The sequence below is a fragment of the Stereum hirsutum genome, assembly GCF_000264905.1.
Source record: "Stereum hirsutum FP-91666 SS1 unplaced genomic scaffold STEHIscaffold_6, whole genome shotgun sequence".
NCBI lineage: Eukaryota > Fungi > Basidiomycota > Agaricomycetes > Russulales > Stereaceae > Stereum > Stereum hirsutum.
In genome coordinates, this window is record NW_006763136.1 from 1,802,924 (window position 1) to 1,823,725 (window position 20,802).

Sequence of the window (20,802 nt, forward strand, 5' to 3'; positions counted from 1 at the left end):
CAGGCGTAGTCAAACAAATAAAACTAGGATTGAAGTTAAACGAGGTATGTTCACTGTTCTCACTCTTTTCTGCCTTCGAGCGTGGCCTGATGACATATTACCACTACAATCCTCATTATGGCGTCCATGCACAGGACACGAACTCTATCCACCCGCTCGAGGCCACCTTTGACGAGCTCCTCAGTACATCCTACGAAGTCTACCTCCTCCAAGAATCCCTCTCTAATGCACTCGACACCTCTCAATCTCATCAGTCGCATTCAAAGCGCCTCGAGTCTCTTCTCGCTCAGGAACAACACAAGTCCGCGCTCGCAACGAGGGAGCTGAAACAATACCTCCGTCGTCACTCCTTCTTATATACCGATTCAAATGACAACGGCTCAGGCAATCTCGCGCGTGGAGGGAAGATGATGATGACCCGGGGACAGATCTTGGGCCTGGGGATATATGCCCTTGGGTTAACATATAAGCTTGCGCGCATGCTGGGCCGGAAGCTAGCGGACAAGACTTTGGCTGTGATCCACCTGCGAGAAGATCTCGCCGCACTGAAGTCGAAACATCAGAACCTCCTCTTCGCTAATACCATCCTCAAATCCCAGGTCATGTCGCTCACCGCCCAGGCATCGGCTGCTGCAGCGACTCAAACCACACTTTCCCGTAAACTCATGGCCTTGCACATCCAACATTCGGCGTCGCTTCAGGCTCGTCAGAAAGCCGCGCAGGGCATGATCGAGATGAGAAACAAGATGGAGACGGAACGGAGGATAGAATCGGAAAGGATGACCGGGATCCTTAACGGCTTACGGAAGTACGCGACATCGGCAGGGGAACAATTAAAAGATAATGCGAAGAAAGCTGAGGAGATGCAGAAGGATTTGAACGAGGAAGTGAAAAAAAGACAATCGATGGAGGGTGCCTTGAGGCTCGCGTCTGGCAATAATGCGGTCTTAGGTGGGGAGTTGACGCATGTAAGGGGACAGGTGAAAGAGTTGGAGGAACAGTTGAGGAGGCAGACGGCGGATTTGGCGGAAATGAGGGCGGCGAGGGAGACATTGCGTGTGGCGCACGAGGAGTCTACGCATCGACTCAGCAAGACCATAGACGATCTTCAAGGCTCGCGTGCAACACTTACAGACCTCACCGCTAAAAATGTGTCCCTCGCTTCTTCGCACGCCTCTGTCGGCTCTCTGCTCCAGGATACTTTATCCAACCTGGCTAGTCTTCAAACGGAGAACTCTGAAACCATCCGCGCCACGGGTATCTCTTTGGCGTTGTTCGCGAGGCATGTCGACCAGGAAAGAAGGCGGGTCGAAGAGGAGAAAGTGAGAGACATGGAGCCCGTGAGGGAATTCATGAGGGACATCCGGATGAGGGTAGCCAGGGCCGACAGGTATATTCTCAACCAGCTTGAACCAACGTGTGAGACACCAGAAAGGGCAGGCAATGTCGGTAACGATAGTGGGAAGGGAATGGGTAGGGGATTCTTGCCTACACCACCGTCTTCGGATGTGCAACCTTCGAGGTTGTCCAGAGGAAAAGACGATGAGAGGGATTCAGATCCTTTCAGTATTCCTCAAACTGCCGTACGTTTTATTCACTCTGTATTTCTCAGTGTATTGATCGGTTGTCCTCTTTAGCCACGCCCTCGCCACAACGGCGTTGCTTCTCCCGAACTCTTACAAGCTGCTGCTTCGTGAGTGATACGGAGTCTCTAGTACCACCTTCAACTGTTCTAATTGTGCTTCCCAGGTATACCATGCTCGCTCAGCTGATGGGAGAAACTCCAGAGACACCTCGATCTCTCTTCCATTCGACCACTGCTTGAGTCTAAGCACCACACATACCCGCTTCCGACCGTACGTATCATATTTGTCTCAGCCATTAGATCGCCGAAACATGCTATCTCAACCGAGTTATATCCATCCTTTGTACACATATACATATTATAATACCCTCTAGATTTGTATCTTTAGTTTCCAATCTTCGTGGATGTATTTTATCAATATCCCTTTTTCCGTTTCCCTCTTCTCGGAACAGTCGTTGGTCAAGACTGACTAGAGCTGCGTTAAATACGCCAAGAATGCCGCCTAGATTCATGGCAGAAAGAGTACAACAACAGCACGAACCAGAAAACGGGAACAACGAAAAGGCTAACTAATCGTCTCCTTTTGAACTTGCCACACTCTCCTGGTCCTGATCCATAGGCTCATCGTCCCCAGCCTTCGACGACTTCTCGTCGTCCTCGTCGCTCTCCTCTTCACTCTCGTCGTCTTTGGCATTGGCAGCCGATGCGGTGAAACCAGAGAGAAGCCCGCCTCCACCGCTTGCCTTCCATGCGTGTGCCATTTGGAGGAACTTGAAGGACGTAGGGTTGGACTCGCGTTCGTCGTCGGCGAAGATATAGTCGTAGTCTGATATTCAAGAGAAGCGTAAGTATCTGAATACAAGGCAATAGTGACCAGGGAAGTGGACGACATACCTTCGACGAGTTGGCCGGTCTCTTCGTCAACGTAACGGCGCTTGCCTTGTACAGGCATCATGCCTTGCACACGTTCGACATCCTCTTCTGTGCCACGTTGTTCCTCGAAGTTCTTCCAGACTTGAAGGAGAGCGACACGCTGTATGCAGGACACGACGAATTAGCGGGGAATGGGGAATACGCAGAGAAGGAAGCCTCCGTACCTCGTTCTTGAGCCCCTTGTTCTTCAAGCTCTTGTATCCCCTCTGGAAAACCTCCCTTGCCTTCTCCAAGCTCCCCTCCACCATCTTAACCTCCTTCTCCTCTTCATCATCTCCCTCCTCCTCTTCCTCCTCGTCCCTCTCATCCCTCGGCACCTGCATCGCCTGTGCCTCAAACAGCGCGAACGCCACCCAGACCTTCCAGTGGCCACTAACATCAACCAACCTCTCGTACAACGACCTCGCCTTCTCTCGCTCGCCTTCCTCGACCTCAAAGTCAATGTAGGCTTTCCAGAGGAGCTCCGGCATGGAGAGCGGTGATTGAGTGACGCCGAGTTCGAAGATGGCACGAGCACGAGAGTAGTCTGCAAGTTGTGTTTCGAGTTCGGCATATTTGATCCATGCGGCTGAGTTTGTGGGGTCAAACTGGACAATGTGGACAATGTCAGCGAGAAGAAATAATTGGCAAATAGGGATATCTACATACCTCGAGGTACTTCTCATACAGCTTTCGTGCACGGTCAAACTCTCGGAGCTGTAGTGCCACGAATCAGTATCGGGAACACATGTAAGCTGAGGGGAAACGTACATCGAATTCAAGCTGGATGTAACCCTTGAAGAGGGCCTCCTTAGGACACATACCGATAGCGGTACCGAGGATTTTGCGTGCAGTGTCAAGAGCGAGTCTGCGAACTTCGAATTTGGCGAACATAATCCACAATTTAGCGAAAGTGAATACTCGATGTGGCACTAGTTGTACAGCGGTTTGATAGATTTGGCGAGCTCGAGCATAGTCCTACATGGTTTCTGATCAGCGTGATCTAGTAAGATACTGTAAAAGATACTCACCTTGGTCTCTATTTCCTCAAAAAGAGCATAGTTGAGCCATAGGAAGATGTATCGTCGCCAATGTCGTTTTTGGTCGCCTGGAGGGACCTGAGCGACTGCACGCTCGTAGACCTCCCGTACTCGCCCCACAGACTGTTCCTCTTCTTCTTCCGTGGCACCTTCCTCCTTCAAGTCCCGATACGCACCCTCCTCGAGTCGTGCATAATCGAACCACACATCATAATTCCTCCCATCATGCGACAGCTCCTCCTCGTACTGTATCCTCCGCTTCCCAAGCACAGTAGTTTCGAGCGTCGTCCGTGTTCCATGTTGCTTCTCAAACCTCGTATACAGGGAGTAAAGATTCGCGGATTTTGATCGTGGCAGACGCGAGAGTGCGAACTGGACGGAGTGTCATAGTCAGGCCCGAACCGCAAGATAGAGTGACGCACAGATAGCTTGCCTTGTAGATGACCCTAGCACGTTCATACTCCTTCAACCGTGTCTCCATCTTCGCAAAAGCGCTAAACACCGCCTGTGCCTTGTCCACCTGCTCCTCGTCATCTCCGAAGAACTCCAATGCCGTCTGAAATACCTCTCTTGCCTTGTCGACCTTCCCTCTCTCCTCCTCAAATTTACCCCACTTCACCCATACCCTCGGCTCCGGCCTGACCGCAACCCACCGCTCGTAAACTGCACTCGCACGATCAAACTCCTCGTACCGCAGCTCCATCTTGATGTACGCCTGCCACGCCTTGTCATCCGGCTCCCATGCCATCCACCGTTCGAACACCTGTCGCGCACCAGCGACATTCTGGAGGAGCTCCTCGAGGTAAACGTACTTATACCAGAGTTGGTCGATACGGGGTAAAAGAGTGACGGCGCGATCGAAGAGGTTGCGAGCGTGTTGAACGTTACGGGCCTTGAGTTCGGAGTCTGTGTAATTGAGCCATAGTTGTATGCTTCGGGGGTCGACATCGAGTGCACGCTCGAAGACGGAACGAGCTCGTGCGAATTCATTTTGGGAAGCCTGATATTCGCGTCAGGATCGAGGTGGTTGAATCTCTGAGCACAAGGACACGTACCTCCCAGTTCGCATACTGTAGCCACTCCTTTCTGAGATTGACGCGTCAACATAGCCGATGGTTGGACAGCAGTTTGTTGCGAGACTCACATGCTTCCTCGTGTCCGCCGAATGCGCTCCTCGAACTCCTTTCTCTTCCTTCCACGATACTCATGGAGTTCCTCGAAATCCTCAACTCGTTGCTTCGGTGCGCGGAACTGGGTCTCCTGTCGTTCTTGAGCCTCACGAAGAAGTTGCTCGGCGGTGATCTAAGGCCCGACGGTCAGCGAAGGTTCGAGTGATACTGTGGCAAGCTGGACGCACTTGGATGGCAGCGGGTGCCCGGTTTTTGATCCTACAAGGTCACATTAAGATGGGATAAATCATTTTAACGAGACGAGACACGCACCTTGGAGCCCTTCCGTCCTGCATTGTGAATGTAAGTGAGGGTGAGGTCGACGGTGAGCGCAAGCGCTGTAAGGAAGTCAACGCGACGAAATCGTAGTCACTCTTTGCATCTTCGCTTTCGGAGTTTGAACATTACTCTTGACCCTCTTCCTTCGCCACTTGGCCTATTAGCTATCGTCTGTCAATTCTCGGATTCCTAAAACTCGATCATCTTGTGCATCTATGCTCTACTAGGTTTGGGTTTCTCTCAAAAAAAGCTTTAAGAGGTTGTCCACTCCAATCTGCGTGCTTGACGTACTGTTCTCACCTTGGCATCTGCGCAAAACACTCAAACTGGCCGTCGCATATAGATTCTGTCGACATCCTGTACATTGCCTATCAAAATCACTGTCTAGAAGACCTGCTCACGATATGTCACACCAAAAACACCATAGCGTCATGAACTTCGACCTGCATCTGTGCCCGGAGATCCCCTCACCCAACGCCACATCTTCCTCATCGCCATCTGGCTGGGGTCCCCGTGTAGGCAGAGTCTCTATACGACGACAAGATGGCACCTCGCTCGAGATTAAAACACCTGGTCTCATCACTTCTACGTCACGCGGTATCGTTCCGCATCTCGCGAGGGACACAACTAGGGCCACAAAGGCCATTGCATGGGTACATATTCCATTCGAATCTTTGTGAGTGATATGAAGTTTGGTCAGAGACTATCCTATTGTGCTCTCGACTTTGGATCGCTTACGCCTATTTAACAAGCTTGGATCGTATCCCGCCAGTACCTACATTGCAACAGGGCCCACATCCTCTCCACAAATACTTAGGTTTCCTACCATCTCAACATATCATCTCTACTTCCCTTCGGGACCCTTTTGACGGACGCGAGATGCCTGCAAATGGTCACGAATTCGTCAATGCTTACTGTCTGCGCGGCGTTCGCAAAGTAAGCGTACTTTTTGTCGTCACCGGCTTCTCTTGTCGAGTGTTGATCATCAGAACTACAGGTAACAGCCCCAGAGTGGCGATCATATGTTCAGGCTTGCGAACCAGACATCGTGGTCGCCCTCTCTGATATTCCATTCACACCTGGACCACATTCTCAAAAACGAATGACAAAGTCGATTGAGCGGTCCTCTGCATGGCTCGTCGAAATCCTCCGGCCTATACCTGCAAATGAAGACCCTCCATCGGAAACGAAGAGCGATTCGTCTGTTTCGCCACACCTTAATGTATTCGTTCACATGGCTGGTGGCGTCGAGCCTGCCGCCCGAAATACATTCGCCCGTTCTCTCCTCGAGCCTTTATACGAGAAAGAAGCCGAAGCAGTCAAACCGTTGAAATGTCTCGACGAAGGCGTCGCGGGCTACACATTTGACCTCGTACCTCTTCACCGATCTTTATCGACACCTTCAACCACTGTCATCCCTTCGACCACCTCGCCCGCTAAGGTCAAGAAGGCAATGGCCGTCCTCACGCCACACACCAATCCTTCTCTTTCCCTACCTGTGACAACCGAGAAACTCATTCCACTCATGCAAACTTCGCTGCAGCCGTTGCCACGGAATAAACCTCGCGTCGCGAATTCGATAAGTGGACCGCACGAAATTTTGCAATTAATCAAGGGCGTCGGTATCGATCTCTTTGATGGACATTGGGCTCAGAGGGCTGCAGATTGGGGCATCGCGCTGGACTTTGTTTTCCCCCCGCCGTCAGCAAACACAGACGAGGCCACTGAGGGCACAAGGGCACAGCAGGGATTGGGCCACAATCTATACGACTCACGTTATGCATACGACTTCACCGCGTTCGCAGACTCGTTCCGTCCGGCTTCTTCAAACTCCACATCGTTATCTACCGATGATGACCGGCTCGTCTGTCCTTGCATCGCTTGTTCCCCGTCGACACCCACCACGTCTATCCAACATAGCAAATTGGACTTGACATCTCCACCTCCGAATCCGAATCCTGTTTCTCCTCCGTTTACGCGCGCATACGTCCACCATTTATTGCACACACACGAGATGTCCGCGCACGCGCTTTTGGCGTCGCATAACCTATCCATTCTGGACGCTTTCTTCGCTTCCATTCGTACGTTTTTGTCGCAGAATGTCGGGGTGCCAGATTCAGTATCAGGAGCCGTGTCGGTTTCAGATAGGTTTTCCAGGGAAGTAGAGAGGTTTTCGGAGGTCTATGATAGTAGCATGACGGTGTTTGAGGAGGCTAGGAGGTCGTGGGCGGAGGTTGAGATGGCGCGGGGTAAGGGAAGAATGGCGAGAGAGAGGGAGAAACAGGTAGATGATACCTTGGGGACCGCGGTAGAGTTGTAACGCGTAGAAAACCCGGTGAGGAAAACAGTTCGAACAGTTCGAGCGCGTCGCAGCACTTGCGATCTACAGACTCGGGCATTCTGTGAAGGGAAGCAGTGTAACATTCTTATCAAATTATCCAGCGACGATACATGTCGCGTAAGTACAATGAATTATTGTGAGAGAAAACAGAGCAGAAACCGGCGTTGGGTATAAGTGGCCAATCGTAATTGAGACTCGTTCCGTAAGATATTTAGAGGACGAAACCGGGGTGAACCCGATCGAGCCCTCATTGCAACAACCCGACCTTCCTCCAGTAAGCGATCCACCTCTCCACATCCCCGCCATTCATCTGCTTTGCCTCTCTTAAGCTTCTCGACACCTTCACAGCCTTGGCCGTCCCAACATCGAACGGGCTCTCTTCCGGCAGATCCTTCTCGTAGAAATCGAGCAGCTTTAGCGCAGGGTTGTGCTTTGGTGCGTCTGAGTCGTTCAGGGCGCTTCGTGCAGCGTCTTGGAGGCGAGAGAGCCATTCGTTGTAGGGGATGATGGGAACGTTAAGAACCTTGGAAGCAGTTTCGGAGATGACGGTCCAGGGGACGGGGTAAGGGTGGACGAGATGGAGGACAGGTTCGGAGGAGCCGAGCATGTCGAGTATGGTGGACGCTGCGGTGTCAACGGCGATGAACGAGACGCTCTATTGAAGGCCACGGAGGTGATCAATTGGTGGTCGAAATACAAGTGGATGAGTTTGAGAGATATAAACATACCTCGACACGCTGGGGGACAGCTCCAAGGACCTGAGAACCACGGAGCATCACAGGGACCCATTCCTGCTTGTTCCATCCTCCGGTCTTCAGATCGCCACATAGCTGCCCGACACGGACGACGTTGGTGCACAAGCCCCTCTGCTGACGCGCACGCAGAAGCAGAGTTTCGCTAACCCATTTGCTCTCACTGTAGCCTGACATGGTAGCAATCTTGGTCTCGGTGATGGGCTCCTCGGGGATCGGGTATGTTGGATACCCTGAGAAAGCTCAAAATGAGTGACTCGTAAAGTGGGAAAAGGACGAAAAAACGTACTCGAAATGACCGAGATGGAGCTGGTGAAGAGGATGGGAGGGGGCGAGGGACGAGGAGACGCGAGCGATAGGTCGATCAAGTTGCGCATGCCTGCCACCAAGGGCTCAAAAGAGGACACGGCCACATTGAAGTCGACACGCCAAGCTACGATGCGATTTCAGAACGCGAGGCAGCGGTGGAGGACAACCAGAGACTTACCATTGTGAATGATGCTCGTCACGGAATCACGGATCTATCAAAATATTGATGTTATTAGACTGCGAAGCAACAACGGAAAGAAAGCGTGACGAAGACAAACCTCGTTGTACAAGGCGTCCCCAATCCCAAGGTCAGCCTTCGCAAAATCAGCCTCGACTAAGACGACTCTTCCACTCCCCAACAAGCCCGTGTCCAAACCCCAACTCTCAAACGTCTTCCTCTGTCTCTCTCTGATGTCCTCATTCGCCGGTCTATTGGCCGCATACACCCTCTTCACGCTCGACCTCGCGAGCAGTTGTGCCAACAAATGCGCACCCAAACGGCCTGACGTCCCAGAGACAAAAACGACCTCTTCCAGACTCTCCGCACCGGCAGCGCCACGGGCCGTATGCACAGAAAAAGCGACGCTGTACTTCTTGACCATAGCCTCCATAGCCTTGGCATCGCGCTCGCTCTTGTCTCCACTGCCTTGGCCGTCAGAGGAGAACAGGGAGAGAATGAAGGAGGCGAGGGAAGAGATGGTGGGATTGGCATAGACGAAGTTGTTGGGGAGACGAATGCGTTCGGAGCCTGGAGCCTGGCGGATGGCATGATTGATAGCGTTGCGAATGTAAGTTGTCTGTAAGCTATCGCACCCTTGCTGGAAGAAGTCGGTGTCGTCTGAAAGGTTGATTTCCATGACTTTATGCACGACCTCCCTGATAAAGTCCTGTACAGAAGACTCGTCCCACTTCTGGGGCGCAGGAATATCGGCCTGAGAGAAGTCTCTGACAGCAGCATATAGAGCCTGGATTTCCGGGTTGTAATTGTTGATGATGGCGTGCCTTCGAGGTGTTCCCTTCGAGGTCAGCTCGAATGGTTTCGATGGCGATGAGACGATGATCATCTACAGCAAAACTTATGTTTAGCAATCGCATAACGTCAGTTGCCGATATACCAAGCTGACCTCTTTGAAAAGCCTCGAATGCGCCGGGGCAAATTCGTTCATCTTCTCGACGGACGGCCTGAGAAATGAGGATGTTAGAGTTGAGCTCGCATATACTTTTACGACCACCTCACTCCGACTCACCAGATTTTATCACGGAAGTCGATGAGCTTAGCCTCGTCGGTCGGGTCGAACGCGAACTCCTTCTTGGGATCCACTAAGACGCCGTTCTGGATTTGCCCCCGCCCAAACATGATTGCGTGAGAGACATGAGGGTCCTGGACCAAAATCGCCTCTGCAGACAACAAATACGAATCCGTTAGAATTTGAATCCAACTCGTCCTACATGGATTGATAGATATACATACCCAATGGCCCTGGATTAGTCTTCTCGCCAGTCGCCAACATGATCTGGTCATCAGCCCGGCCGTGAACCCGCCATTTGTTAGGGTACTTGGGATGCCTCTGCAGAAGGTCGAAAGTCCTGTACATCGGTCTTCCCTCCTTTGAGGTGGCATTGACGGCGCATGTTGCGTTGCGAGGCGTACTCTGCATTGGCATCAAAGGTTGAGAATCCGAGCGAGATATTACCAAAGAGCATGACGAAAACACATACCAACACACAAATCTCAAAGATATCGTCCCTGTCCTCTTGAGGTATAAGCTCGTACTCTATATGTGGCGAAAACTCGAACCACTCCCAGGTATCGACAGTGGGTATGGAAGACGGGAAAAGTCGACAAATGCTGCAGCACTCCGTACTATAGGACGTGGAGGAAGGGAAAGGGGTCAATACATGTCACTAGGGGTGAGCAGGAGATGAACGCACAGGCCATAGAAAGGGTACAGCTTGATGCCCATCCCTGCAATCTGGTCCCCGACAGACTTTGTTATGGGTGCGCCAGCAAAAGCCTTAATAGGATGACCAAGCTTAATATCGGTTCGCGTAGGAATTTAGAACAATGCTCACGATCGATTTGAGAGACTTCATGGAGGAAAGTTTAGTGAGATCCTTAGCCCAAGCCTGAAAGTTCGCGGGTGCGAAGTGTGAGTATGGCTTAGGGGAATATTCATACAATTATTTACCTCAATGAAGGACGGAACGCAGAACACAATTTCGCTCTTCGTCTGAATAATGTTGGACAGGTAGACATCTGGAGTCGGAAGAGTGGGCGGGGACGATGGCTTGAAGCAACCCATAACCAAGCCCGGCACGACCTACAAAGATTGTAAGACGGTCAGAAGCTAGGTGAATTGTGATGTTGTGAAGTTCTTACGCAGAGCGTAATGGTGGCCACGCCCATCATGTCTACATACAGAAAGAGTAAACAACTATAGTCACAAAGATTAACCGGAAAGACGTACGAAACATCGGACACGTATGTACAGCCATTATAGACCCGCAAAGGTCGGTCTCACCATAAACTGGATCGTATGAAAAGACTCTCGTCAACGTTATGCTGATAGTACAACGAAAGGAACAGACTTACGTGGCAGAAGAGTCCATTGAAGAAACGATGGATGGGTGACAGAGATCGGCTTGGGGAAAGAAGTCGTGCCTATCAAATGATGTTAGATATCCATGACTCGCGCTTTTTCGGGTACTACTGTATGGTGAAGAGAGACAGAGTGAGTGTGAAACACCAGGGCTGAAGGTACTCACCGGAGCTATGTAAGATGATCGCTAAGGTATTCATGTCGACCTTGGGTACCGGTAGGTCCACCTTGTCGAGCTCTGCTGCCTGCGCGCTCTCGTCCGAGATAGCATCGAACTGAATCATGGGCATGACCTCAATATCGATGCCGTCCTGCTTCAGAATCGCGAGGGAATCTTTGCAGAGCCTCTGCATAGCAGGGTCAGGAGAGACGAAGAGCTGCTGGATCTGTGTCTTCTTGATCAAGTGGGCGATAGCGATAGGAGAGTTGCGAATCGAGAGTGGGAAGGGAGTGAGTCCAAGACGCATTATTGCCAGAATCGTGCAGAAATAGCTAATGTAATCTGGAAACGGAAGAAAAACACAGTTTCTGAATTGACGCGCCGCGTACGCTCAACGATAAAAATACTCACCAGCGTTAGCAAGAATGCCAACAGTGCGCGAAGTCTTGGAATCTGCGCCGACCGGGAGAGAACGACACTCCTGGTAATTCGTCACATTCCCATGGACGATCTTCGATGCGCGCTGTATCATACGCCATGCTTCAGAGTATTTAATCGTCCTCGTATCATCAGGCCCGTCAGCAAAAACAAAGAGAGGATGCTCGGGACTGTGCTCGGCATTGTACTGAAAGAGTTCAGGGACCGAACGCGTCCCATCGACAGGTGGAGGGTGAAAGGTGAGGCTGTTTTTCCCTTGGGGAGCAGGGAAAGAGGTAGGAAACTCGAGGCCATTCAGAGTGGAGGACATGTTATCGACTGTTGTGAGGGATCTGACGGAAGTATTGGTGGATTATATAGCGATACACATTGTGTAGACGTCAGTCCTCCGTAGTCAATATTCCGGTATCCGGTGACGAAGGGGCATATGAATATCGCTGAACTTTCAATTCCCGATCGTAAACGGGGTTTATGCAACACGATGCGAGCGAGAAGGTACTTACTCGCCCAGAGTCGGGCAAACGTAGGTGCACTGGCCCGAAAGTCATGGGTGTTTCAGTGCTTCTTCGTGTCTTTTGTGTAAGAATTACAGCTGCGCATCAGAGACGATACGGTCCGGGTCGAACAAAAAAAAACTCACGTCTGCAATTAGCCTATCTTGCCTGACTAGGCCACGGGGATCGTCAGGTACTTAGACATACCTGTTTGCGTAAGTTTGAAAGGCATCTCCGCGATCCGGGATTTGCCGTGCCGAGTCCGCCATTCTGCCTTCCTCTTTGGACCGATATACCTTTCCTTTCTGCGTTTTGCACGGTAAATCGTGACACGGAATTCGACACCCTAAACTTCTGTTTGCGCGAGGCTCACCTGATATCTGAAGCTCCCGTTCAGTTCTTGCCAATCCGCGAACAGTGATCGGGACCACTCAACGAGCGTCGTGGGGAACCGTCGAGTCCTTCATGATTCTTTAGTACCTCGCATGAATCCTCCTCGAACTACCTCGAGCCAGCGCTCATTGCTCATCCCTTGCGCCTGGAAGTAATCGGTCGATTCTCGGGGTTCTTTCATCTTCAGTCGACCCTCAGTGATCCTTCCAACTGTCTACGGTCATCTCCTTGTAGATATGTATCTGCTGGCAGGAATCGCGACACGGCCGCGACCGCCTCGACTTAGTGTCTGCGTCAGCTTTCCCTCGAACCGCTTAAACTTTGCGCGTTTATAGACCAGACCGAGCGACACACTCCCACCGAAGAATCGCTAGGATTAGTATACACAAAGTGCGGCGAAGTAGCTTTTTGCGCATACACCCCTGGTAGTGTCCAATGGGACAATGCTTGTGAGTAGTATTGTCGGGACGAAAGGTTCTCCGAGTACGTCACAAACCATAACAGCCTACTGACGGCGATCTCACTTTCACAGTCGGTTCAGGTCCTGCGATTTCACGGTTACACTACTCCGGTTGACTCTCGAGCCTTCCGGCTCCTTTTTGCCTGCTTGTTCAGAAGGCGTGAACCTTCCCATGTTTCAGCTTCGGCGTAATACTCACGGCGGCAAACATGAGTACCAATACTTAATGGCCCTATTTCGTCAATTTAACAGTATGTAAATTCTTCATTCATGTGCTTCGGCGTAATACTCACGGTGGCGAGCATGAGTACCAAAGTCAATGGGCCTGTTCTCTCAACCCAACTGTTTATAAATTCCTCATTCATATGTATGCGCGTCATGTCTTCGTTGTCGCGACCTTTCTACTTTGCTCCGATGACCGTTCTACGCTGATGATGTATGCTCGGCTTTCGGATAAGAACAAGAAGGAAGGCCGACTTTTGCGACTAGCAACGGGAAAACGGTAATGGAAGAAGGCACTTGAGGAGTGCGAGTCTTCTTCGGAATCTTGGAACGGTCGGTTACCACAAGACCCGATGCTTCATATGTTGATACTCCAAAGATTGCAGCATTATCTCCGATCCATAGCGGGAACACAAGCTCAGAATGACGAGGAATACCCTCTATATCTCGAACGTGGACAATTTAGTGCTTTATTACGACGGAATCGTGTACTCATCCAACGGACACTCCAATCGTCGCCAACAATCTCTCCGGCACTAAAGACAGGAGGATCATACCGTCCGAGCTCCTTCACTTGCGCATGCTCTCTGAAGGCGAGGAATGAGTCAATATACTCGGACAGGAGCTCGATCTCATTTTCACCTATTTTCACCGCCGACGAGGTCGAAGCCTGGAGTTAGTATTAAGTACGTCTACGGTCAATCAAAATGAGAAAAATAGGTCGACTGGAGACAGGAGGGATCAGATTAAGTACACCGGACATCTTGAATCAGACGAGAGATCGTTGTATGGAGGTGATGCAGTCGCCTGTATACAGCTCGAGTTCTTACGCATTAGCTGCGTTCAGCATGGAGCAAAGGACCTGCATAATACCTAAGTCGAGCATGCGATCATGTCGGGTTGACTGGCACATAGCAAGACCAGTCAGTTCGTCGTCCTCATCGAAACTTAAAGATTTTAAAAAAATCGTGAAGGCTGCAGTGAGCAAGGTGTATCAAGTTTTGCACATAAGCGACTGTGAGAGTTGGGTAGAGAGTATAGCAGTACTTCGGATCTATGAAAAATATGCATCATTTCTCCCTTGAGGAGAACTTGAAGGATGCTATTGAACTTGGGTGTGGCTTGAGAGCGGCACCCACCGGCGGCAATCTTATCAGATAAGCCATGCTATGACGAGGCTTCCCACGGCTTCCCCAAGCTCTGCCATGGCTCGGCTCGGATAGCTACTGAAGTCCACAACGTATCCTCCACGGCACTCATCTCCATTCGCAGTACTAGCTTTCGTTTTTGACTGTGCACAGACATATTCAGAGATATATCACTCGCTGTTCTCGATAAATCTATCTAGTGTCTCTCTCCGTTCAGCTTAGACATGCGCACACGGCTCTCCTCTTCAATTTGCGCAGGACGCCCATCGTCTAGTCAACACCATAATGCTCGAACATACCCGTTTTCTTTCTCAGGACGCAGAGAGTTTTCTATGACCTTGACGAGGTCGACACACTACGAAACACTCTCCGTCCCACAGGGTGCTACCAAGAGCCAGATCAAGGTTCGCTCTTCAAGTCATTCCTATGCGTATAGCAGCGCTCACCATCTGTGGTTTATATATTCTCTCATTAACCCCGTATTACTTGGACCTGGGAATGGAACACCTTTATCATCGGTTGATCGAATAGTCGAACTTCTACAAGGTACGCGCCCTCTCAATTGTCGGCTGTGTACGGAGCATTAATCGGTTCAGACGATCTCTCTTCCTTATCTGCCACAACTTTGTTGGACTGGGCTGTCGTGAATTGTGCGGATGCTACAGCTCAGCAAGCAATTTCATCCTGACGTGAACAAGGATCCGGCTGCAAGAGAGCGGTTTCACAAATGTAGTGAGGCGTACGCTGTCCTGTCAGATGATAGAAATCGGTGCGTATACCCGAGTCAATGCGTACATGTCATTTATTATCTGTTATCCTGTAAATAACGCCCCTTGCATTCTTGCTCACTACAATTCAGGCGAGCGTACGACCGTACCCTTGTATCTCCCAGCCCTCACAGTCGAAGAGCAGGAACGGCACATTCTGCTGAAAGCCCATACGGCCACCCCCATTGGTCCTACGCCAACCGCCACCGCGGTGCTACTCACGCCTGGGAAAACACTCGTCGACAACAAACCCGCCACCAAGCACAACAGCACCCATATCAATACCAGTCCCACAGCCCCTGGGCGCACCCTGCCCAGCAACAAGGACGGGACCCCTTCTCGTCTCCCCATGTACGGAGAGCAACGGGCATGCATCAGAACTTCACGAGAGGACGACCAGAGCAGACGGACCAGGACCGGGTGCAAAATTCGAGTCAAATATGGAGAGTTATGCAGGTCACTGGTATTGTGCTCCTAGTTTCGATGGTCGGAGGAGGTTGGAGTGCCAATGCATGATTTCCGGGGTTCGAGCGGCAGCGCGAGTGCTATGTATGAGTCTGATGTGAGTCTGAGTTGTACTTGATCCCTTGTATGGGTATACTAGAATATACTACCCTTTCTTGATACCACAGGGAAATAGCGGTTCGGAGGCAGGCATCGAGATATCTACACTGACACAACTGTGCAAGTAGAAAATATACTAGTAGTAACTCGTCAGATATCCACATAGTGCGAGGAAGCAATTATTTATGGTGGATAGCGACCCACTTTCGATCCACCTGAGGATCCGTTCACATAGCGGTCACTACCTTGCACTCGTGTCCACTCGAACGCCTTGGGTACGCACTGATACTCAAACCCGATCGATGTCATACGGGTCTGTCCCGGTTCTTGTCGGCGGACTGTGCCGGTCAAGATCAGCGCCGTATATAAGACGACTCTGACGTCGACTTGAACATACAGAAGTGTTCACCATCTCTTGCTTACCTCCGACTTCAGATCGCCCCAGTTCACTACACCACCACATCCGCACAGTGATGGCCACCCGTCGTATTCCGTATGGTACGTCGGCGCGACTTATCTCCTCGAACTCATAAACACTTACAGTCGCTTCCTTTTGCAGTCCGAGTGGGTAACTCGGGTCTGAAAGGTCTGCCCGGCTTTCTCAGGACTCAGTGATGCCACGCTCACTGAAATGGCACACGACCGTAGTGTCCAAGATCGTCTTAGGTTGCATGAGCTATGGCTCGCCCGAGTGGTCCCCTTGGGTCCTGGAAGAGGAGGAAGCAATCAAACACATCAAGGCGGCGTATGTCCTCTTGGAATAATCAACAAGGTGTACCACTAGATGCTGATATTCTGCAAAAGATACGATGCTGGGATACAGTCCTTCGATACCGCCAACGTGGGTTTTGATTCGTCATATCTAACTGGTCGAAGGCCATCCCTGCTGAGACGGGCTTGTCTACTGTCCTGCAGGTCTACTCGAACGGACTGAGCGAGGTTATTCTGGGCAAAGCGATCAAGAAGCTCAAGCTCCCTCGCGAGGAGATTGTCGTGATGACGAAGGTGGATCTCTTGTTGACTTCTGCATCACCTGTTATCTTCATATTCTCTCGCGCTGAACTGACTACACGTGTTGTTTAGCTCTTCGTGGCGGTCGGAGCTACGCCATCAGAAAAGGTATCTCGAGTAGCAGCAGAGGCAGATGCTGCAGGCTACGTCAACCAGTATGGTCTCAGCAGGAAGCATATTTTCGACAGCGTCAAAGCGAGTCTGAAACGTCTCGATCTGGAATACATCGATCTGTACTGGTGTCACCGTTTTGACTATAACACCCCTATCGAAGAAACGGTGTGTCGATCGCAGGCTTGTGTTTGATGAAATAAGCTGAGTGTCGTACACTAGATGCAAGCCCTACATGATGTCGTGAAAGCGGGCTATGTCCGTTATATCGGCATGAGCTCATGCTATGCCTATCAGTGTAAGTCCACTACTCTAAACATACTAGAATACCGCTAACCTCGACCGAAGTCCATGCGATGCAGAGTGCGTATCATATGAGAAATACGACCACCCCTTTCCGCATACTGAAACCAGTCTGCTACAGACTACGCCATCAGCCACAACCTCACCCCCTTCATTGCGATGCAGAACCATTACAATCTCGTCTACCGTGAGGAAGAACGTGAAATGATGCCTACCCTCAAGGTACGTTTCCTACCTCATCTCAGCTAGTCTTCGATTTCGGGCTTACTAGTCCTCTCTGTAACGCCTAGCATTTTGGAGTCGGTTCCATTCCGTGGAGTCCACTCGCCAGAGGAGCTGTCACTCGTCCGGTGGATGCGGAAAAGACAACCAGGGCCACTGGAGACTTCTTGAAGCCTGATACTTACCTTAACGCTAACCCTGGCGGCAAAGATATTGTTCGCAGGTATGACCAATCTTGCGAAAGCTGGTAATTTGGGTTTGACGTTTATGACATGCAGGATTGAGGAAGTGGCGAAGAAGCATGACGCCACAATGGCGCAGGTGGCACTGGCTTGGACCATGGCGAAAGACGGTATACATTCCAACTCTCCGTCTACTGGACAGTGCTAATCGGTGCGTACATAGCCGTCTCTGCGCCCATCATCGGTACAACTTCGCTTGAAAAATTGGAGGATCTGCTTGGTACGTATTACTTTCCTTGATAAACACAAATTGTGTGTTGACATGCTTCCTCTCTGGCCCATCAGGTGCGGTGAACGTCAAACTTTCTGAAGAGGACATCAAATATATGGAGGAGCCGTATAAGCCGACGCCCTTGATAGGTCATGTCTAGTTGGAAGGATGGTGGCTCTGCATGATAAGCGACTCGATTCAATGTATTTGCATTATCAGCCATGCGATCTTCATGAATGTGTACGTTTGAGTAGATAGGGTCGTCAATGATGTGACCGTATACGGTAGTAGGTGACAATAGGGCCGCGTAGAACAAACGATCAACAAACGGTCAACAAATTCAGGCAAGTGGGGAGTTTCTGTGTGGCGTCTGTTTGTAGAAGTGATGTGGCCCTGAGTAGCCCCTGTCCGCTAACCGCTCGGTTCGTGACGCGTCCACCGAGCCCTTGTTTGACTGTTCACTTTCATTGTAACACAGGTCTAGCCGTTGGATAGTTGCCGTCTCTTAACGACTGCGTTGAAGACCCTTCCCGTGAGTGAGGCAGATATTATGATGGGTTACTAGAGCCAAACGATGTGAAAGGGGTAGCATCATATAGTGGAACAGTGGACCTTCGTGCGTTGACTACAGTATCCCCTTTTTCGCCGTTTTAGCTGAGAGATCTCCTCCGCAGAACCGTGAAGAAGATTCCTATGGGAGTACTGTCTACAATGCCGAGTTCGATACAAGTAGACGCGTCATGCCCCCAACTTGCACCCACGCGCGGTCCGTCATCCACATCGATATCCCTAGCCAGCCCTAGCCACAGCTCGGAACCCCGCGTCTGCAACATATAAAAAGCGACTCGACCCAAGCTTCCCTCGCCTTCTTCACACTGTAGTCTACTTTGTCGATACCTGCCACAATGTCCAAGCTTCAAGTCAACCGTCGCGTTCCATATGGTTTGTACAACACTTCTCGCATACTTGTTCTTCGGCGGCGGCCTTGCATTGATCACATATTGCAACCTAGTCCGTCTGGGTAATTCTGGCCTCAAAGGTGCGCGCTATCAACGCTATCAGTGATAAATCAATTTGATGAAAGTTTCCATTGTGTTTATATAGTCTCGAAAATCATCTTGGGATGCATGAGCTACGGAACCCCTGAGTGGCAGAAATGGGTTTTGGACGAGAAGGAGTCTATTGAACACATCAAGTTCGCGTGAGTACCAGCTACTGGTCACAATTCAGTTTAGTATTGGAGGGCGGGCACTGACGATCTCTTTTCATTTGGTGGCCTGAAGCTACGAAAATGGCATCCAGACATTCGACACCGCCAACGTATGTTCTGACTCGTTCGTGGAGTCAAGCTCAATCATAAATTGAATTCCTCACACATCACTGCCAGGCCTACTCAAACGGTGAAAGCGAAGTTATCTTAGGCAAGGCGATCAAGCAGCTTGAGCTTCCGAGAGAGGAAATTGTGGTCATGACAAAGGTAAGCCATGTCCCCATTTTTCCCTATAGGAGTGTTTCCTTCTTGCAGGGCTGAAACATCTATTGATGACTTCAGGTCTATTTCACTGTAACCCGCACGCAAGGAGAAGGCTTTATCTACACTGTTCCCGAAGCCGAAACGAAGGGCTATGTGTTAGTACTTACACAACTTTTCTCCGGTTGGAATGGGTCCACTGAGCGTCAGCTTCTTATGTAGAAACCAAGCCGGCCTCAGTAGGAAGCATATCTTTGATAGCGTCAAGGCTAGTTTGAAGAGACTCGATCTCGACTATATCGACGTCCTCCAGTGTCATCGCTTCGATTACTGGACCCCAATCGAGGAAACTATGCAAGCTTTGCACGATGTTGTCAAAGCGGGCTACGTCCGCTACATCGGAATGAGCTCTTGCTATGCGTATCAGTTCAACGCGATGCAGAACTATGCGATCACCCACAACTTGACGCCCTTTATCTCGATGCAGAACCATTACAACATTCTTTACCGTGAGGAGGAACGGGAGATGATGCCTTCGTTAAAGGTAAAGCTCAATCGTACTTGCACTCTCTGCACTCCGCACCCTAACTGATCATGCACCCCTTCCGTCAGCATTTCGGCGTCGGCTCCATTCCATGGAGCCCCCTCGCTCGCGGGGCTGTCACTCGACCTCGTAAGGGCACCGAGAAGACCGTCCGTGCGGATAACGACAGGATGAACCCTGAAGGATACATCGCAGATGGTCCAGGCAGTGAGGCTATTGTCGACCGGTAAGCATCAAGTTCTGCTTTTACAAGCATTTTGTTGCGTGCTTGACAGAACTGTGTCGTGCCACAGCATCGAAGAGCTTGCAAAGAAGCACGGTGCCAGCATGGCCCAGATCTCTTTAGCTTGGGTGATGGCAAAGGACGGTACGTCTTTCTCACTGTTACAGGCGAAATCGATAGCTTACTTGTTTTGGCCAACGTAGGGGTGACGGCACCTATTATTGGTACTACCTCCCTCGAAAAGCTGAAGGACAACATTGGTCGGTATCTGTCCTCAATTGTCATCTCCAATGCCTCCCTGACTCTTCTCAAACCCCATTCAGGTGCTTTCGATGTGAAGCTCAGCCCAGAGGATATCAAATACTTAGATGAACCCTACGCTCCTGTCGCCGTCAAGGTTGGTATACTTACTTTGCTCACTCCGCGTCTATAACTTGAATGTTTCAGTACGCTAACGAGGTCGCTTTGTACTATTGAAGGGTCACATGTGAAGAATTTGTTGCCGAAATCCAAATGTTCTGGGATATGGACGGAACGATTGTGTGGGTGTATTTTTTTCGAGCTGTACGATGAAGATGTGCTTGTGAGCCCAAAACTGTGTTCTTATCATGTAAAAAAGCTATCTGAAGTTGGTGATTCGTCACTTGTACATGTATATGGTGTCTCATCAACCAAGTTCGCCCAGTGTTCCATCAGGCTCGCTACCAAAACAGAAGACAGAATCGAAAGACAGTCGTTGCAATTGCGCCACACGGGTGCCACCTGAGATTCGCGCGCTTTCATCCGACTCTGCCCGCTCCTCCGCTCTCTGAGTTTCCTGCTCTGTCCCAA

At 50.6% G+C, this 20,802-nt stretch overlaps 7 protein-coding genes across 7 annotated transcripts; 5 read left to right on the top strand and 2 right to left on the bottom strand.

Moving 5' to 3' along the window:
* Positions 1–89: 89 nt before the first annotated feature.
* STEHIDRAFT_156510 (uncharacterized protein) lies at positions 90–1,825 on the top strand (the record flags this gene model as incomplete). Its single annotated transcript, XM_007303712.1, has 3 exons — positions 90–1,583; positions 1,638–1,693; positions 1,750–1,825. 3 exons carry the CDS (start codon positions 90–92, stop codon positions 1,823–1,825), a joined length of 1,626 nt encoding a protein of 541 aa, XP_007303774.1.
* A 235-nt stretch (positions 1,826–2,060) lies between these two features.
* STEHIDRAFT_96721 (pre-mRNA-splicing factor CLF1) lies at positions 2,061–5,030 on the bottom strand. Its single transcript, XM_007303713.1, has 11 exons — positions 4,980–5,030; positions 4,895–4,925; positions 4,682–4,839; positions 4,593–4,623; positions 3,956–4,537; positions 3,529–3,909; positions 3,269–3,475; positions 3,167–3,214; positions 2,683–3,105; positions 2,480–2,618; positions 2,061–2,411 (listed from the first exon to the last, which is right to left on the bottom strand). The coding sequence occupies exons 1-11, from the start codon at positions 5,000–5,002 to the stop codon at positions 2,155–2,157; spliced, it is 2,280 nt and encodes a 759-aa protein (XP_007303775.1). The 5' UTR covers positions 5,003–5,030; the 3' UTR covers positions 2,061–2,154.
* Positions 5,031–5,416: 386 nt separating this feature from the next.
* On the top strand, positions 5,417–7,305 carry STEHIDRAFT_56363 (uncharacterized protein; the record flags this gene model as incomplete). Its single annotated transcript, XM_007303172.1, has 3 exons — positions 5,417–5,661; positions 5,738–5,921; positions 5,983–7,305. The coding sequence occupies 3 exons, from the start codon at positions 5,417–5,419 to the stop codon at positions 7,303–7,305; spliced, it is 1,752 nt and encodes a 583-aa protein (XP_007303234.1).
* A 268-nt stretch (positions 7,306–7,573) lies between these two features.
* STEHIDRAFT_110744 (acetyl-CoA synthetase-like protein) lies at positions 7,574–11,895 on the bottom strand (the record flags this gene model as incomplete). The annotated part of the gene is made up of 17 exons (XM_007303714.1): positions 7,574–7,981; positions 8,055–8,311; positions 8,368–8,511; positions 8,566–8,599; positions 8,666–9,451; positions 9,512–9,569; positions 9,635–9,785; positions 9,859–10,039; positions 10,107–10,251; positions 10,320–10,420; positions 10,461–10,514; positions 10,577–10,708; positions 10,768–10,799; positions 10,856–10,915; positions 10,981–11,049; positions 11,154–11,489; positions 11,559–11,895. 17 exons carry the CDS (start codon positions 11,893–11,895, stop codon positions 7,574–7,576), a joined length of 3,285 nt encoding a protein of 1,094 aa, XP_007303776.1.
* A 2,475-nt stretch (positions 11,896–14,370) lies between these two features.
* Positions 14,371–15,680, top strand: STEHIDRAFT_146899 (DnaJ-domain-containing protein). The gene is made up of 4 exons (XM_007303715.1): positions 14,371–14,706; positions 14,834–14,848; positions 14,968–15,071; positions 15,162–15,680. The coding sequence occupies exons 1-4, from the start codon at positions 14,527–14,529 to the stop codon at positions 15,583–15,585; spliced, it is 723 nt and encodes a 240-aa protein (XP_007303777.1). The 5' UTR covers positions 14,371–14,526; the 3' UTR covers positions 15,586–15,680.
* A 365-nt stretch (positions 15,681–16,045) lies between these two features.
* Positions 16,046–18,019, top strand: STEHIDRAFT_121157 (Aldo/keto reductase). The gene is made up of 13 exons (XM_007303716.1): positions 16,046–16,131; positions 16,193–16,219; positions 16,282–16,378; positions 16,438–16,474; positions 16,549–16,638; positions 16,717–16,923; positions 16,978–17,053; positions 17,104–17,118; positions 17,180–17,280; positions 17,349–17,503; positions 17,559–17,632; positions 17,686–17,742; positions 17,808–18,019. The coding sequence occupies exons 1-13, from the start codon at positions 16,107–16,109 to the stop codon at positions 17,891–17,893; spliced, it is 1,047 nt and encodes a 348-aa protein (XP_007303778.1). The 5' UTR covers positions 16,046–16,106; the 3' UTR covers positions 17,894–18,019.
* A 183-nt stretch (positions 18,020–18,202) lies between these two features.
* Positions 18,203–20,662, top strand: STEHIDRAFT_121158 (Aldo/keto reductase). Its single transcript, XM_007303717.1, has 13 exons — positions 18,203–18,349; positions 18,408–18,675; positions 18,746–18,772; positions 18,838–18,934; positions 19,017–19,053; positions 19,121–19,210; positions 19,286–19,362; positions 19,427–19,748; positions 19,817–19,974; positions 20,042–20,115; positions 20,175–20,231; positions 20,295–20,368; positions 20,451–20,662. The coding sequence occupies exons 2-13, from the start codon at positions 18,639–18,641 to the stop codon at positions 20,460–20,462; spliced, it is 1,062 nt and encodes a 353-aa protein (XP_007303779.1). The 5' UTR covers positions 18,203–18,349; positions 18,408–18,638; the 3' UTR covers positions 20,463–20,662.
* The last annotated feature ends 140 nt before the right edge of the window (positions 20,663–20,802 follow it).

What these genes read in the sequence shown, in the direction of transcription:
- STEHIDRAFT_146899 (XM_007303715.1), top strand. Translation starts at nt 14,527, where the DNA reads ATGCGCACACGGCTCTCCTCTTCAATTTGCGCAGGACGCCCATCGTCT. An exon ending in CTGTCAGATGATAGAAATCG is followed by an intron (nt 15,072 to 15,161) that starts GTGCGTATACCC and finishes ACTACAATTCAG; the next exon opens with GCGAGCGTACGACCGTACCC.
- STEHIDRAFT_121158 (XM_007303717.1), top strand. Translation starts at nt 18,639, where the DNA reads ATGTCCAAGCTTCAAGTCAACCGTCGCGTTCCATATG. An exon ending in AGACATTCGACACCGCCAAC is followed by an intron (nt 19,054 to 19,120) that starts GTATGTTCTGAC and finishes CATCACTGCCAG; the next exon opens with GCCTACTCAAACGGTGAAAG. An exon ending in AGATGATGCCTTCGTTAAAG is followed by an intron (nt 19,749 to 19,816) that starts GTAAAGCTCAAT and finishes CCCTTCCGTCAG; the next exon opens with CATTTCGGCGTCGGCTCCAT.
- STEHIDRAFT_121157 (XM_007303716.1), top strand. Translation starts at nt 16,107, where the DNA reads ATGGCCACCCGTCGTATTCCGTATG. An exon ending in AGTCCTTCGATACCGCCAAC is followed by an intron (nt 16,475 to 16,548) that starts GTGGGTTTTGAT and finishes ACTGTCCTGCAG; the next exon opens with GTCTACTCGAACGGACTGAG. An exon ending in AGATTGTCGTGATGACGAAG is followed by an intron (nt 16,639 to 16,716) that starts GTGGATCTCTTG and finishes CGTGTTGTTTAG; the next exon opens with CTCTTCGTGGCGGTCGGAGC.
- STEHIDRAFT_96721 (XM_007303713.1), bottom strand. Translation starts at nt 5,002, where the DNA reads ATGCAGGACGGAAGGGCTCCAAG. An exon ending in CGGCGGACACGAGGAAGCAT is followed by an intron (nt 4,624 to 4,681) that starts GTGAGTCTCGCA and finishes CGTCAATCTCAG; the next exon opens with AAAGGAGTGGCTACAGTATG. An exon ending in TACAGTATGCGAACTGGGAG is followed by an intron (nt 4,538 to 4,592) that starts GTACGTGTCCTT and finishes CGCGAATATCAG; the next exon opens with GCTTCCCAAAATGAATTCGC.